Genomic DNA, 17,912 nt, shown 5'->3' on the forward strand with positions numbered 1-17,912 from the left:
AGGCTGCGTGACGTCTCACAGTTAGGAGCCGGGGGGGGGGGGGGCTGTGACCTTTAATGACCTCTACACCAAAGACACGTTTTAGTGTCATTTGACTCTTTTGCGTGAGTTAATTTCAGAAACACTAAAGTTGAGTATGAGGCGCTGAGTGAAGAGGAGTGTGCTCTGCTCACTTCTAGTAGCTCACAGAGCGACCAGCAGGGGGAGGCAGAGAGCCACATTAGGATTTAATTGTCCCTCTGTCTCATGGCTTGTTACTCTGCCTCCTCCCCCTTCATCCATCAGTGATGATGATGAAGATGACGCAGCACAGAGATATGAGAGCCGGCCGATCCGTCATCCTTTAAAACATTCTGTGGCTGCTGCAGAGCAAAGGTCTCTAATGGAGGAACAACAACAGATGAACCTGTCGTTACCTCTGACGAGCATCGCTGTCACATCAGACACACAGAGGAGACGTGATCTACGGTCGAGTGGTTCCAAATGTAACTCAGCATTTTAAAATCAATGGTCCAAAAAGTTTTCACACGACTATGAGGTGCTGCTTTTTAAATCAGAATTCCTTCACTTGCTTCCATCTGATGTGCGTAGTAACCTGAGTTCACTTCCCCAGAATCCAGACGAGAGCTGAATCTGCTTTTCTGCTCATTCCTCATTTGATTTGATGATGTAATGAGCTTCATCAGACTCAGTCTATGAAATACAGCGTCATCTTCAGACAAACTGACCAGTTTGTTTCATTTGATTTGTTCAACTCTGCTGAAAACTCACACAAGTTTCCAGTTACATTTAAAATGCAAATTATTTTACACGACAAGATTTGTTGGATCTCGTCAGGTCCAGTGTTTGAAGATTTACTGGAACTGAACGTCTGGGACAGACATGACGAAGCCTTTGTTTTCATTTGATTTCTTAAATGTGAGTAATCTTTTCTCTCTGCCTGCGAGTCACCGAATCACTAATATCATCAATTAATCAACAAACCTAACGATGATTCATTGATTGAGTCGATAATGGAACCAGATGACTGTGGACTTACTTGAGCGTCTCTGCCAGGAAGAAGCTCTGCTGCACGTCGTCGTAGGTCGGGTTAGAGGAGTAGACGTCCTTCACTCCCGAGAAACCTCCGCTCACCCTGCAGTACTTATCGATGGCCTGGAAAAGAGGAGAAGGATAGAGGAGAAGGACGGGAAGAACAGTGGAGGGGGGGGGGGGCAAAGGAGAGCACAATTTTAATAAGCTTACAAAAGCATGCTATAATTAATTTCTTTGCTTGTGACAGATTAGAGTGAGTCCTGGGGAGACGCACACAGGAAACCGCAGCTGTAAAGACAAACATTAAACTGGAGGAAAAGATGATTACCACGAACGCCTCGTTCTGCATTTACTCACAGAGCAGATTCCTAATGTGGGAAAACCGCTGCTTAATGACACAAAGCTTTTCTTAAAGTGATGCAGAGCCCGCTGGCTCATTTTTGACAATTTACTCAAAAACATTTCAGTTCGTCATGTTCTCAGGCGCCGATGTGAAATTCTTCACCTCTGCGCTGATATCGCTTATTTGCGAGCCCGTCACCATCACACCTGTGTTTCCCACACACCTCGACGAGGCTCCGCCGCGAACGTCAAAGTGCCGTTTTTGTGTCTCTGAGGAACAGAAATGTGTCGCCTGATTGAAAACGAGACGCAAGACAAACACAAACGTGTCGGCAACGGCTCATTAAAGCTGCAGCGGCCGTCCAGCTGGTGATGGCGACAGAGCGACATTACCTGTGTGTGCTATTGATTTACAACGAGCACTTGTTGTTACAGTGAAACCGGCGCCTGCATAATAATTCTGGCTGCATTTCACTCCTGCTCGAACCTGATCGACTTTTACTATTAACGGTTGTAATTGAAAGCATTATCTCTGTCCTTGTCTTTCATTCCCTCTCCATCCCCCACACACACACACACACACACACACACACTTCTCCATCTCGACCTCCAATGACCATTTCGCTGTCAGCAGATTTCTGTCGCTGGCAGTTTCAACCGTAAATCCCGTTCTTCATGGGCCGTGGTTCCAGACGTGCGTTCGTCCTTCTGGATCCACGCTGCACAGTCGCACAGCAGCAGCCAAACACATTCACACACATCAGTTTAAGTGTGTGAGCGTATATTTCATCACGTGCTGGAGCCAAACAGATGCATTCACACTCCGGTCACATTTTGGATCTTCAACGCTGCTCAGGTTTTCAGTACGAACTGTGCTCGTGCTGGAAGGAGTTTTGATTTCTCCAAGAAGAGAATAAAACCAAACAGTTACCGACAAGTTAAACACAATTTCTTTCCTTAATTACACTGAAAACTTTACCTAAACCTTGTGACTCCTGAATATTAACATGTTAAATAGAAATGAAACTACAGATATAAGCAGCGGAACACAGTTCAGGAACTGTCATACTCATCAAATGATTCCAGAGAGGCACTAAGGACGAGCCCTTCAGCAGCGGCTCGACTTCGTGTCACACAGAGAGAGAATCACATAATAAACACAGTTTACCAGAATAATTTGTTTGGCTCGTGAGTGAGTATCCACTTACTCTCACTTAGATAAAACAAAGAGAAGCAGCTTCACTGCTGACAAACACAAGGGGGGGGGGGGGGGGGGGGGGGGGGGGGGGGGGGGGGGGGGGGGGGTTGACAGGACGATTGGCAGGAGAAAGAGAAGAAAAAGGGGAATATGAAAACAGAGTGAAAGAGGAATGAATGGATGATGAGCAGGTCGGCTGAGATTTAGACAGAGACGACACATCGACTGCGGGAGAGAAGACGAGCTCTTTAATCCTGTGTCAGAGGAAGAGGAGCAGCTGAAGAGGAGAGAGAGAGAGAGAGAGAGGGCTTCCGTTTCTTTTCTACTTTCATAAAGAATTTCACATTAAAACACAAAAAGATTAAACAACTAGTAAGACCTCATCTTCTCCAGCAGGTATTAACATTTAACACGCACGAGAGAGAATCCTGAAATCACACAGACAGCACTTTGACAGTATATACGAGTGTTCGCTTCTTTACCTGCGCTGCCTCCCAGCCCCACTGCCGGTATTTGGGGTCGTGGGTGAACCTCCACATGTACCAGTAGGTCTCGATGACCTCCGGCCGCAGGATGTAGTACTTCTCATTCTGCCGCACCGCCACCGCTTCCAGGCCGCTGTCAAACTTAAAGGCCTCCGGGCCGAGCTTCAGCACTGGAGGGAGAAAGAGAATGGGGAAAAAAAAAAGGAAAGAGAGAAGGGAAGAGGGGAATGGGGGGGAGGGGGGGAGAGAGAGAGAGAGAAGGTAGAACAGGAAAGAGGACAAGTGAGAAAAGGAACAAAGAATAGATGGTGGAGGAGATGATGGAGTGAATGAAAGAATTGTGAGGGGGAAGAAGGGAGGAAACGTTAAACAGGAAAGATGAAGAGAAAAATACAGATATTAGAAGATTAAAAATTTCCTTTAGTGCTCGTTCCTCAAAACTGTTGAGTCGCTGAATCCAGCTCAGTGTGTGTGTGTGTGTCCAAGACCAGTGTTTCCTGCCAATTAAGTGTGATCGGCATTTAGAGTCCAACTGTAGAAAATTACTGAGGAGCTCACACAGACACACACACACAGAGACACACACACACTCATTAAGAAGTAACAGGCCGACTTTAGACAGCCTGACCGTTGCTATTAAACTCACTGCCACCTCACCAGCAGGTTCTCCCTTTCTTTCTTTCTCCCTCCCCCTTCCCTCGCTCCATCTTCATTTGTTGCCACGGCAACCTCTACTCTTTCTCAGCACAACCCCACGATCTCTGACGACACACACACGCACACACACACACGCACAAGTGGTCATGATGCACGACCACACGCTGGTGTTTCTTTGCTGAGAACTTGTGATGCTTATTGAAAATCATCCCAGGTGGGTTTGTCTGAAGGTCACTGTTGAATAGATAATATATTTTATGCTTTGAGCCACTGAAAATATAATATCTGCCAAAAAAAAAAAAAAAAAAAACCCAGGTAGCACCTGATGTACCAGTCTCATAAATCTAGAATCCCTCCGACAGATGCAGTAAATCTAATGTTCTCTGCTCCAGGGGTCACTTCTTTTTAATCTTAATAAACAAAATTAACATATTATCCTGCACACGTCTCTACGTGGTTTCGTCCCGTCAGTAAACTGATGCTTTCAACACGTGTGCAGTTGTGAGTGTTCCGCGACTCTCACCCGTCCTGTCGTAGGACTCGTGGCAGGTGTGCGCGATCTCGGCCCCCAGCTGCAGGTAGTGCCCGGCCTTGTCGTCGGGTGAACCGTCAGCGCCCAACGCAAACATGCCGCCGGCGAAGCACGCCAGGTGGCCCATCTTCCTCTCCAGGTGGCCGTTCTTCCACTCACCAATGAATGTCAGACCGCCGTTGGATTTGCGTATCAGGTGGCGTTCGATGGCCTGGAGGGGAGAGAGGGAGTGGGTAAGTGTGTGAGAGTGTGTGTGAGTGTGTGTGTGTGTGTGTGTGTGTGTGTGTAAACGTTGCGGAAACCGCAAATGATGAATGTAGGAGATTTATGGATCTGGAGACGAGTGAGGACGTTTGTGGGAAGACAGAAACTGAAAAAGTGGAAATAAGCAGCATAATTTCAGTGAGGACGTGGACGGAGGTTGCAGATGGAATATTAAGCGTGTGGGTGAATTTGTATGCAGGTAGAGAGAGAAACACAGCGATGGATAGAATTTATGTGTTTGAGTAAGAATGTGGACGTTTGAAGAGATAAGTTCACGGAAGGGTTAATGACAGTGTTTATTTATTACAGCGGGAACGTGGACAGAGGTAATGAATGGAATTTTAAGTGTTTGTGCACGTGAACGTATTAATGTGGGGCGTTGATATTGAGCGTGCGTACGCGTGGGACGGGAAGGGAACAGAATACAACAGAAGACGTGGTGAGGGGAGGATTTAAAACCGCGTCACATCGCTCGCCCTGCAGCATCTGCTCTGCTCACGGACTCTCACTGACTGACAGATTTCTGCTTCAGCTACGAAACAAACACATCTGTTTCCTGACAGATCCACTCTTACCGTCTTTGAAAAAAAAACTAAACGGATGTCCCTCGTTTGTACGGACGAGCACTGGAAACACAAACTAAATGACTGCTCCGAGAGCTGTTACTGTTCTCCGAGATTTATGACGTTATTACTTCCACCAAAGAGATTGTTTTCATTGCCGTTTGTATTTCTGTTGGCAGGATTAGACAAAACTACTAAAGTGGTCTAAGTTAAATTTGGTGATGAAGTGTGTTATGGACCAAGGACGACCCATTAAATTCAAGGTAAATGTATAAGTTGGTCCTTAAAGTGGTGGTTTGTCTATTTTACAGCGTTTTAAAGTAGTTCTTTAATTCACCGGAATGATAAATGACATCAGCTGACGAGTGATGAGCTTCGCTTTGTTTGTCAAATCTTCGCTTTAGTTTGTACCTCGATGGCGTCGTCATACGTCTTCCGAGCCTCCGTATCCGTCTTGTCTGACATGAGCCACGCCTTCAGCAGGTATTCGTAAAAACTGTCCCCGAGTCCTCCGACTGAGGTGTGATCTGCACAGAGAGAGGCGGAGGAGGGGGGGGGGAGAGAAAAACTGTTGAAAACAGCCGGGTAAAAGGACACAAAGGGAGAGAGAGTGACAAAGCAGGAAACAGCGAGACGCAGACAAAACGAGAGAGTCAAAGTGAATTATTCATTTTTCGACTGTGCCTCAAAGTCCTTGGCAGAGCACAACATATGGCATGAAAAGCATCTATCCGAGCCCTCTGTCTTTTTTCTCCTCGACACCCACAATATATTGGCAGCGTGTTTCCTCTCATTTCCTGTTTTGTTTACCCTGTCCCTGATAAGCTCACATTTCAATGTCCCCAGTCGTCCCCTTGGAAGTTTGCACAGCTTTCATGTCTGTCCTAATTTGCAGGACACCGCATAGTGAAGATGGGACATTAGCCAGCCGCCGCTAACAAAACAAACTCTTTTCTCCGGAGAGTCCACTTCGTTTTTAATGGCACTTTGGTTCATTTCAGGGGCGATTTCACTGACCTTGTTTAAGAGAAGACAATAACACAGCTAAGATTCATCATCTCATCGTGACAGTGAAGGTAAGAAAATTATGAATACAGTTTGTGTAGACACAAACACACAAGCACTATAGTTTAAGGGATATCCAGTGATTCAACTGTAAATGGTCTTTTCATCATAACCAGTGATGGAGACGATTAAAGCAACATTATGAAACGTATTAACTTAAGTTAGCAGCTTGATTAAAACGAGTTCGAAGGTTCAGTGAGTGTGAACGTGGAGAACGTTTCCTCCTTCACTCCCCGAACGTCTGTTCTCTGTAACTCTGAAACGAAGGAATATGCAAAGACGGAACGAGACAGACGAGGAATCGATGGACGGAGTCAACCGAGGGCTGGTGCACGTGTGTATCACACGGGTACGTCATGTGTACATAAAAGAACATTTTGTACAAACCCATTTTAAATACACACATTGAGAGATGGCTTGTTACCAATTCACTCGCAAATGGAAATATGATCTGAAGTCATGTTCACCATGTTGTTCTAGGGTCTTATTTGGCAGTTAATGATGCATATGTATAAAATTAAATGTTTTCATCAACGTAGCATGAATACTGTCGATTCACGAATTCCCCTGCTTCGGCCGTGGCACTCATGCTATTCTATCCTGAGTGGGAAACAACCAGCAGACCTGGATGGAAGCTGGCGAATGTAGTTCTGCTCTGCCAGCCTCTGGCAGGTCACCAGTTCTTTTCTGGTCCTCTTCCACGCGACACGATAAAAGAGAAAACCCTCTTTTGTAGGTCGACTGCGGCAGCGTTTCACCTTTGTTCCCTTGGCTGGAAAAGAACGTGTTTGTGGAGTTCGTCCTGGTGAACATTCTCTGACCAGCTACTCATGAAAACATCCTGCACACCGTCAACGTGCCTCAGTGTAAAATGCTCTTTGCGTATGTCTCCTCTGACTTAACGAGTCATTTCTGCAGTAAAATATGTGAAAACAACAATGAAGCAAAACTATTTAATTAAAACACAAAACCCTGATGTGGCAAACGAAGCACAAGACACAAATAAGTGAAAGTAAAACACAGCATCAGACCGGAGGAAAGACGGAACCACCCACAGCTCACAGAGGGACAGAATGTAAGGAGGAAAATTACAAGACAGCGAGATTAAAATACTAATTAGCATTAGTGCTCCTTTAAATGTGCGGTCTGATGTTTTTTTTGTATTTTGTTTCACGATCACCTCTCACAATATTTCAACTTCGCATCCACCCACACATGCACTCCCACTTTCCTGCCGATGACAAAGCTCAGGGTCAGACAGGGAGTGCCTGTCAATCAAAGCCAGGTTTCTAACCCACACTCAAGCGCCGACACAGACGCATGTACACAACGAGACGTCGGCACAAAGGTTCAAACACAATTTGAAACCAAGGGCACAAGCTGCTAGAAATATCTGTATGTTATCGAGACAGTTTAATTTATGTCTCCTCTGTTCAACTCACTCAAGAACACGACGATGTTTCAGGCTCTACTACGTTTAATTTACAGCCGACGTGTCCGAGTGTAAGATATAGTCCACCATAATTAACGACTGATTCAAGTTACTGGAGAGTAAAGAAATTAATTAAAAATTTAAAAAGTCGCTTGATTTCCTTTTTTCAGTAAATCTGAAGTCGGGTTCACTGCCGGCTGTTTTCCCAGCTGGAAAAAAAAAAGAAGAAAAGAGGCCAATGAAGCTTTGTAGATGGAATTAAGAATAAAGAAAATGTTCCTGTGCCAGAAAAACATCAAACTACTTCAAATGAGCCAGAGTTCGAAGTAAAGGATATTTTTTTAATTGTGAAAAACTTTATATCTGGATAGTGGGAGGAGGTGGAGATGTGTTGTCTTCAGTCACAGTCGGATCATCACGATGTGCTGGTCAGAAGTGGTGAATTTGCCTCCAGGGTCAGACTCTCTTGTAAATCACTGTTCTGAAGCATCTGAGGGACACTCGGCACAAATGAACTGAACTGCTGCATGATGGGAACTTTGCGCTCCGTTGTAAGTTGGAGCAGCTGGAAAACTCGCAGGTTTCTTAGGTTTTACCCAAAGAGAAATTCAAGGTGAAGCGACTTTGAAGGAGATCCGACAGGAGCCACAGATGGTGCTTGACGTGCTCACGCATCAGGACTTCCAGACGGCTCCTGGTGTGGCGGGAGCGCCGGGATAGCGTCCAATTTTAAATCAGGTACTTTGCGATTGCGGCTCGTACGGTTGGTTTGTGGTTAAGCGGCTGCTGATGGGAGACAAGGGCAAGGAAATTACTTTTACCTACCTTAACTTTTCTGGAGTTCTGTTCAACACAACATGAAAAGTGTTTCCTCCTGTTTCAGAGATTTAACGATATGGAGATCTAGCGATGAAAGTTTGAAAGAGGGAGTGGAAGGCACATGTGTGTGTGTGTGTGTGTGGGAAGCAGAGTATTATGGGAAGACAGGGGAGTGTGTGTGTGTTAATAAGACTGTCAGTCACAGCCGGATCTCATTAAGACGGAGGAGCTCGGCCTCATTCCTCATTAGTCTGGCTTAACTACTGTCTATACACCTACACACTCGCAGCAAGGAACACGCGGGGTGATGCATTTGTCGACACATGCTTGCAACCCTTTCAAACACTTCACACGTCGTCTCCAACGCAGGCACGCGTTCACATACAGTCCTCACCCGATACTAACAGCTACTCACACACGTGCACACACACACACGTGCACCCACACACACATGCATGCATTAACCGAGGACTGTCACTTTTTAAAGCATTCAGTCCAAGTGGAGGGAAAAGTACAATGACGGAGGACGGGAGCAAACAAAGACGTCCTGAGACTGTTTGTCGTGTTCACCTCACTCTCCAACGATGATCTGCAGGCTCACCTGGAGGAGGCACCACAGACCAGCAGAGCAACGTCCACTGTTCAATCTCGTTTGACTGCGTGCGTGGGGGTAGAGCGGTCGGGTATTGGAATATTTTCAAACATGTATTCGTTTTTTAACTTTTTCAACAAACGTGACGGTTGTTTTCTCGCCGCGGCGGCTTATACAACATGGGAACCCTGCCGCCGCAGACAGATCTTTGCTGGTGGTTTGTGTTCATTTTGTTCCCAGACTCCGGGGCACATAAATCTAGAGTGAGACATCCTCCCTGCCTCTCGCTCGCCAGTCGAGAGAGCTGAGTCCAAAGGGCTCTGTAATGAATTCAAATGGATGAGCGTGTCCCTGGTCGACTCTGCAGCAGTTACAGGTGTTCGAAAACAAGCACGTCCTGACAACAACCCGTTATTCACACACACACACACGGTGCATTTATCTGAGCAGAGTCATTTTCTGCCGTCCTGAATGTGCGAATGTAATGACGTTGATATTTCAGCCGGTCTGAAAGAGAGATCTGTGTCGTATAACACCGTTCATGACAAAATGTGTTGAACAGCACTGATGATGAATAACGAGGATGTGTCTGACCTGCTTCTGACTAAAACTGAATTTCTTCCATAAAGGAGGTCGCGCTCTCGCCTCCTGTTCATTTGTTTGCTTGTTGGTGGGTTCGTCAGCAGGATCATGTGAAAACTACACAACGGATTTCCTCCGAACTTGGAGGAAGGATGTGACGTGGGCCAAGAAAGAACCAATTCAATTTTAAAATTCAAAGGATCCAGAGAGGAATACTTATTAAACCACTTGTTTCTCTTAATCAGGGCTACGTGGGTCAAGTCACCGAGTAGTTCCACATAATAAATGTCACTCTACTGCTGCCCCCTAGTGGTTTGAAAAGGTTGAGTGTTCTTCATATATATATAAATAAATACCTGCAGTATTTTATTGTCCTTCAAGAAAAAGTTACACACAAGAACTAATGATTTGCTTCATGACTATTTAGGGCTGAGGTTTGTTGTGGAGTAGCACTGAACTCTAATTAAACACGTGTTGTCATCAACAGCTTGTTCGGGCAACAAGGTTGAGAGGCAGCTCATTAGCGTGTCCTCGCCTACGACCACAATGAACGCACAAATAGATTAATGGATACGCAGGAGGAGGCTGTGCTCTTAACACAAAGTATATTTTTATAATAGAAATAAAGTTTCACTCAGTGACTCACACACACAAACAGAAAACATCATCACCTGCTCGGCCAGGCAGCTCGCCAGCTAACTATCCATCTGTTAATGGACTCATCAATCCATCCATCAATCTGCCCTCCCTCCATCTTCCATCCATTTATTTTTTTTCCTGCCTTTGGCCCCAAGTCTGTGCACTTACAAGAGCATCGGTCTGACTGTCAACCTGTCCGTCCATTAACGAGCCTCTCCATTTCTCCATCCGTGCATGAGCGCCCGCCATTTGTTTTGTCGACGTGTAAAACAAATACAAACAGTTTGCATCTTCATGGACGACCTCCGTTATTAGAACTAGCTGCTAAAGAGTTTAATTTTCTCCTCTGTGCAGAGTCAATGTTCCTCATTTGTCTATTTTCCATTTACTTGTTATGAAATTGAACAGACTACATTCGATTCTAAACAGATTTTATTTTATTCCTCTGAACTAAACAGAGCAAACCCCCCCGAGCAGAGAGTCATATCTGATGGACGAGCAAATTTTACAGCATTGAGCATCCGGGGAAAAATCACTGGAACGTGTTTTTTAAATATATTTGTTTGTATGTTAAGACAACTGAGTGAGAACCTGCCCCTCACGTCACATCTATCATCTACTGTAGGTTTAAGTGTCAGAGCCTTCGTGCTTATTTAACATGCTTGAATGATAAATTCAAACTTTCCCATCTAAATATTTTCTGCCTCTCTTTTCATCGGTGTCCTCAAAGTGACCACGACACACTTCTTCTTTGTCCTTCCATCACGCCGGGTTTAACTTCATTACTGTTTGTGTAAGCCGACAACACATTTGACGTCTCGCCAGTTTTAATTATGCTATTTGTCCAAAAACGACTTCAAGCATTAACAACAGGTTTCAGAGTAAGAATAGCATTTCAGTGCATGTCTGGATTCTCTACGGGAGCTGTTAAATTCCGTGGAAACACCGTCATGGTGCAATCAATATACTGGGAATACCGTGTTCCCCCCGTCTTCCATCTTTGTCCACTTGCGTTAATTTGTTCTCATTAAAGACGAACCGTTGGACGGCACTTCTCTTCGTTCCTTCACTTAGTGTTAATTCCTCCAGTTTCTCTTCATAGCACTTGTGAGAACTTGATCCTTTTACACCTGCAATCTGACACTTTTCTCAACGGACTGCTCGTAAATCTGTGATCCAGAGATTCAAGTGTACTCTCAAATTAAGAGTGGAAAAGTAAAATGCATCGCACCTCGAACATCTTTTTATAAATGTACAACTGAAGGCATTAGATGCAGGACTTGTATTAACATAAAGAAGTGATTTAGTGCCACAGAGGCTGAAGTGTCTTGATGTAAACCCTGCTGTTCTCCGAGTCTTTGAATCCAAACAGAAAAGTGAACTCACGTTGACCCCAGCGGCCCGTACGGGGGTTCAGGTAGTTCGGGTACAGCCCGTTGGGTCGATCCATTTTGGCTAGCAGCTTCCGGATGTGCATCACCTGAGACCATCACACACAAAAGTTTTAATCTAAATCAAAACAACCAAAGATTGTCTTTGTGTGAACATCACTTCTTAGCGTTACCTTCTGGTAGTAGGCAGGGTTCCCTGTCAGATACGTGAGGTGAACGAACTCCATATGAAGAGTCCCGAACTCCGCCAGGATGCTGCTTCCTGCCGACGCCCAACCCCAGTTCCGACCAACGCCACTGGAGAGGTGGAGGAGAGACAGACAGATTATAACTGGACAAGAGAACTAAATGACACTATGGACCAGCCTTGGCTGACAGGCTTTTAAACTAAGACCTTTAAACATACTGATTTTTAATGTTTATTTAAAAATATACAAAGAAAATAGAAACACGTGAAATGACGGGGTTTAGATAAATCTTAGAAAACAACTGTGACTGTGATTTTATGGTAAATGATAAAATGTGAATGATAAAAAACTGTAAATAAAAAGGTTTGAATGCCAGTAACTGTCTCAACACACAAATAAAACATTTCATTATTTCATGCATGACACTGGTTTGCTTCTTCAAGTCTGTGTTCCCCACCTTCATTAAAAAAAAACCACCAGTCAGGAGTGAAACGATTTTCAGTTGGAACTGAATAAATCACAGCATGAAGTTTGTGTCGGTTACAGTGGTGACACACGCACACGCACACACACACGTACACACACACGTACGTACACACACACGTACGTACACACACACACACACGTACACACAGGCTGCTTAGCAACAAAGTACCCTGCGGATTAATATAGACATTTTATTTCATTTCCTTGTTTCACTTACTGAATAAGTAAACTGATAACACAGGGAGCAGTGGGGGATGGAGGGAAAATAGGACAAAAATAGGGCGGCTCTAGAGACCAACAATAGAAAAGGGCTCGGGTGTGACGCTGATGGTTTTTCAGTGGCAGTGTCACTGACCTCTTCAGGTTGACCATGGCCCAGGGGATTCCTGTGGGAGTGTTGAAGGCAGGAAGCAGCTTCTCGGCCAACTGGACCGCCTTCAGCTTGAAAACCTGGCAACAGACAAAAGAGGGTTGAGTCCACGACTGGTTACCTGTGAGAATATTGAGATGTCCATCCCTCCGCCTGCTTAATATTCTCCTCAAACCGCTGACAGGTACCAGCAGAAAACAACTGCCAAAACAAATGCAGGACGAAGGCAAATAAGGCAGAGTGAGATGACAGCAGACAGACGATTGCTAAATGATGGCTGCACAGTGTCAGAGCCCAACAGATTTATGGGGGAGACTGGCAGCCTAATATATGCAAAACCTCCCTTCACACCGCGCTGCAGTAATGTGAAATGTTGCAGAATACCGCGGAGATGTCTACGAGAAAAGCTCGGAGGTCAAACTGCATCAAATGAGCAGCGCCAGAGAACAAAGTACACAGTCAGAGTTGGATTTCTATTATCATGACTGGCGTCTAATTTATACAGAGTGATGTGGAGGGGAGGATGTGTTCGTTTGGAGATTACACAAGTTCTTGCACCCGCCTGACAGATGAAGGCCCGAGAAAATCTGCTGCAGCCCTTGTTCTTTTCTCAGTCTGCCAATCAGGAAGATGAAAAGACACTAAGGTTATGATGCCGCCGCACTAACTGGATCTGTGGCTGTGCCCGGAGCTTAGAACAGGAGTCGGATGAATGATGTGGAAAAACAAAAATTCACAATGTGATTCTAAGCAAAGAGTCAATACAAAAATAAAACAGTTTACCAAGTTGACTTTTCCATCATCCGAGTTAAAACTTCAATAAATCTACTTTTACCACGAAAAGAAATAGAAACATGTTCATTCTTTTAGCCCACAAAAAATACTCACAGCATAAACTGCAAACCATTATGAAGGTCAACTAGACCAACACAGCAGGACATTAGCTGAGAGAGATGCATTCTGGGTTTTGAGTGTTGCCTGAAAACATGACAGTAATGAACCGCTGTGCTCAAGAAAGTCTGACTCCCAGTCGACACAACTGAAGCTTCACATCTCACAGAGCTGAGGCGCAGACACCAAAACCTCTGTGGACGAGCGGCGACAGTTTCCCACATCACGACAGCGACACAACACTCGGTGCTCCGTCGTGTCTTCTCCAACACTCAAGAAGTAGAACATTTGTACGTTTAAAACTTACTTATCGAGTCGACAGGAGACAGAAACTTTTTATTTAGTTGTGCGGGTACACTGGGGGTCCCCCTGCAGGTGTGGGGGGGTATAATTCACCACTGGCGTAAATACAAGTCTCAGTTGGAGCCTCCCCATGGACGATGGTGATCACGTGCCTTTGTTTTCAGGCAACGACCAGGTCGTCATCGGTCCTGCATCCTGTCGGTCTGATGTTTACTCTTGTTCAGTTTCTTACTCTGTCACTTTCTCCTCTTAGGCCATAAAACACCAAAGTTACATAACCGAAAAAAAACAAACTGATTGTGTTGCTTCAAATTACAAAACACGACATTCTTCAACACCAGCAGCTGTGAAGCACAAAGGTCCACTTTGTTAGAAAACAACATTCAAAAGCAAAATGACTCAACAAATTTCAACTTGAACAAGTTTACTTAAGGACCGCTGTGGAATAAATACACAAAGAGGAAGTGGTTCAGCTCTCAGACGACAGTCAGGTGGAGCAGACCCACAGAGGACAGCACTTCAATACGAGGCAGGCACAGGCTGATTCATCAACACAATCTGTCAGGGCTGAGCAGTTTTATAGAGAGACCAGATCTATGGAAAATTCCTGCTGTCTCAGAGTAAGAGGGAGCAATAACACATGCTGCTGTTTGCAGAATTCTTAAGCAGCCAGTGGGACATCTCACGGAAGACTTAGAGGTCAAGCTGCGGAGTTAAACAAGAGACAAACACAGACTGAGACTCCGAGAGCGAGAGGATGGTGCAGTCAGACGCAGAGACGGACCTGACCATCGAGACATTATGAGAAAGTGCAAGAATGAGAGAGAAGGAAGAGAGCAAACTTTAGAGAGAGGGATGAAAGGGGATCAAAGAGAGAGAGAGAAAGAGAGAGAGAGAGATAGAAAGAAGCCTGATGCCGAGAGGTGATGACACAATGATGGAAAACTCCAGAGAATCATTCCTGAGGACAGATACAGGCAGAGCTGCACACGCACACAAGGATTTTCTTTTTTAAAATCAAACTTTCTTGAAATACTTCTATAAGAGCTGAAATTACATACATCTAAAGTACTAACACTGCGGGGAAGAATCTAGATGGCGGTAGAATTAAATCACCCGTCGTAAACCACAAGGACAGAAGTGGACATTGACGTTAGCATTTACTTAACTAATCTAATCTGAAAATAAAACCTTAAATGGTCATTACAATGGAGTTCCCTCTGGTAGCCATGGAAACACATGTTCTCCCTCGTACAAGTTACGACTCGGCACAGAACACGAGCTGCGCTGCGGTCGGTTGACAAGCTAATGCTAGCACAGAGAACCTCCTTTTACAGATAATCGAAGTCAAACTCTGAGTAAAGTCAGAGCCAGAGTTCACGGATCCCTCCGAGGGCAAAGAAAACATGACGGCACAAAATACCGACAGAATCATCACCGATTGCATATTCGCATCTCAGCTTGGAGAACATGTGACTCGCAGATAAGACGGTGTGTGTCGGGTTTTGTGTATCTGTGTGTGTGTGTGTGTCTGCCCAATCATCATAAACCCCTCCTTTGATTTGCGTCGCGCCCGGCCCCTAACAAACTCCATCGCCTTTTATTGTCAATCCCGCTGCTGATGTCATCAAGCAGGGACAGGATCCAAACGACCCATCAGAGCAGACAGCCGGCCGCCTTCGCCGATAAAAGGTTACAGTTTATGATCATCATCTTCCTCCACCGCCGCCGCCGCTTTCATCTGGAGGCAGCGATGAGAGAACCGGACGCTCTCAGGGAAATAGCAGCCGGGCCTTGTGAGGAAACGAGGCTTGTGTTGTTGGTTGTTAAAAGGAAGTAAACATGCTGAGAGAAGGAGGACAAGAGAGTCTGCTTCATTAGCGTCTCCACGTGTCCCTTGTCTCGTTTATATCACTCCAGAGCATTTTAAGACCTACGAAGAGAGGCGCTCCATCTCTGTTCACTCAGCTGAGAGGGATGCTACACATGCTGCCTGCGGTAGGTTGGTTAATGGAACAACTTTCACAGACATTACAAAGCCATTAAAAAAAAAATCATTAAAATATAATGAAGTACTTTTCTTTGAATGTAGTGGATATGAGTGCAGTCTCCTCGTTTGCCAGTTGTTTATATCAGATAGATGGAATTCTGGGATATCACGAGTCTTAATCCAGAGGTTACATTTGTATGTAGACGACCAAATAAAGACGGTCGGTAGGTCCAGTTTTTTCCTACTTTGATTTCAAAGATTAAATCTTCCTTTACATTTGAGGACTCGAGAGTCGTCCATGCCTTTATCTCTTCACCACTGGGTTTCTGTAATGGTCTTTAAACAGAATCATTCAGGCTTCCCTCCTCCCCCCAATTAACTAAAGACTAATGTGCTTTGTAGCAGGAGCCCCAAACTCTTACAATCTGAGATTAGACTCCAGACATCTGTTACTGCTTTTAAATCCCTTTTTAGAAAAACATGGATCTCTGTGTAAATTTGAATTTCTTTTATCTGAATTAATGATTGTTTGGTCCTTTGTAACTTTTAGAAAAATCCAACATAAACAAATAGAGCCCATTAGAATAATCATTGAGAAGTATTTAGTAGGACTGTAACTAATGATTCATTCAGCATCATTTAATGCAGCACATCCATTGTTCGTTTTTTAATGTAAAAACATTTCAAAAATGTGAAAAGAACTATCACGATTTCCTGGAGCGCTGGAACATCGGACGACTAACTCATGAACTAAATAAACCCCAAGATTATCACATTTAAATAAATGCAGGACAAGTTTGTGTAACTTGGAAAGTTGCTGAAACAATGAATTGATTATAAAACCAGTAAAAACTGACTGAAGCAAATACTCATTGCCACGTTACTGATTTGACAAACAGCACTTAGTCTTTATTCGTCCAAAGGAAAAAGGGATTTGTCTTCAGCACGTCTTATTTCGGTGAAGGGGACAAAACTGAGGTATTGAACTATCACTACCACGCCCTGCACGGTAAGACAAAAACTGTATATTTGTATAAAGCTGACAAAATTCACACAAATAAAAACGGCAAGTGTAAATATTCCTTATCCTCATGAATATAAAATAATATAAAATAATATAAGATCTCGTTCTGCATCACATCCCATATTCTGGTTGCGGCTACAGGTTTTTATCTCTTTATATACAGTCTATGGTTTTTATTTGAAATAATAATATAAAAAAGTCCCAATAAAATTGACAACATCAGACATGGATTACCATCAAACAGGAAGAGCTTTGGCAACGTGGCCCTTCTGGAGCGTATACCTCATTTCATATTCCTCCTCCTGAATCAAAGTTATTCAACCTTCACTCTGGCAGTCTGTCCCATTCCACCAGTAACCACTGAGTTGTGAAATGTACCACGCTTAAATTGTCAACAAAACAAAAGTTACGCTTGTGTCCTTTTCCACCTTGACACTTCACCAAATCACTGCAGCGAAACAAACCACGAGGCCCGTGTGCGTCTGTACTGTTGACATTATATTCACTGTGGCAGGGAGACATATTTAAGGATATTGTGAGCTTTGAGCTAAAAAATCCTTGGGGAGGACGAGTCGGGACAGTTTGTCGTCTGGTCGTCCTCCCTCCAGGGCTGACAGCTTTAGTGTTCAGCCTTTTAAAATGCATCACAGCACACTTCAATATCGATCACTGGAGGATGTTCCCTCTCAGAGAACACACATACACACGCAAGCACGCACAGAGATTTCACACCGTCACAGTCCATCCAACAGAGAGCGCTGTTAAATGTGGACGTACATGCCAATACCCCAAACAATACATGTATTTACTTGACCTAAATGTTGATTAAATTGATTTTTTTTTTTTTAAAGAACACGGATGTAGTCTTTAATCTTATTATTATTATTTTCTATGAGCCTCTTAACCCAAATAATGAAAGTTAATGAGCTTAAATTACAGAGCGCTACTGGTTAACCTGTCGGCCGATAAAGACACAGCTGATATGATCAGTACGAGGGTTTGAAAACTTATGGAAACAGAAATAACAACACAGCAAAGATGTGCAAATTTCCAATTTACATCAA

General features: G+C 44.2%; 1 protein-coding gene across 1 annotated transcript in view; it reads right to left on the reverse strand.

Annotated features, from left to right (window-relative positions):
* man1a2 (mannosidase, alpha, class 1A, member 2) overlaps positions 1-17,912 on the reverse strand; it is an 84,746-nt gene that overhangs the window by 3,617 nt on the left and 63,217 nt on the right. Inside the window, exons 7-13 of the mRNA XM_069533325.1 lie at positions 12,626-12,720; positions 11,770-11,893; positions 11,592-11,685; positions 5,488-5,603; positions 4,241-4,460; positions 3,058-3,230; positions 1,040-1,155 (exon numbers count right to left, since the gene is read on the reverse strand). Coding sequence (XP_069389426.1) covers positions 1,040-1,155; positions 3,058-3,230; positions 4,241-4,460; positions 5,488-5,603; positions 11,592-11,685; positions 11,770-11,893; positions 12,626-12,720 — 938 coding nt within the window. The remainder of the gene's footprint in view (positions 1-1,039; positions 1,156-3,057; positions 3,231-4,240; positions 4,461-5,487; positions 5,604-11,591; positions 11,686-11,769; positions 11,894-12,625; positions 12,721-17,912) is intronic.

This window comes from Paralichthys olivaceus, chromosome 10, assembly GCF_024713975.1.
Source record: "Paralichthys olivaceus isolate ysfri-2021 chromosome 10, ASM2471397v2, whole genome shotgun sequence".
NCBI lineage: Eukaryota > Metazoa > Chordata > Actinopteri > Pleuronectiformes > Paralichthyidae > Paralichthys > Paralichthys olivaceus.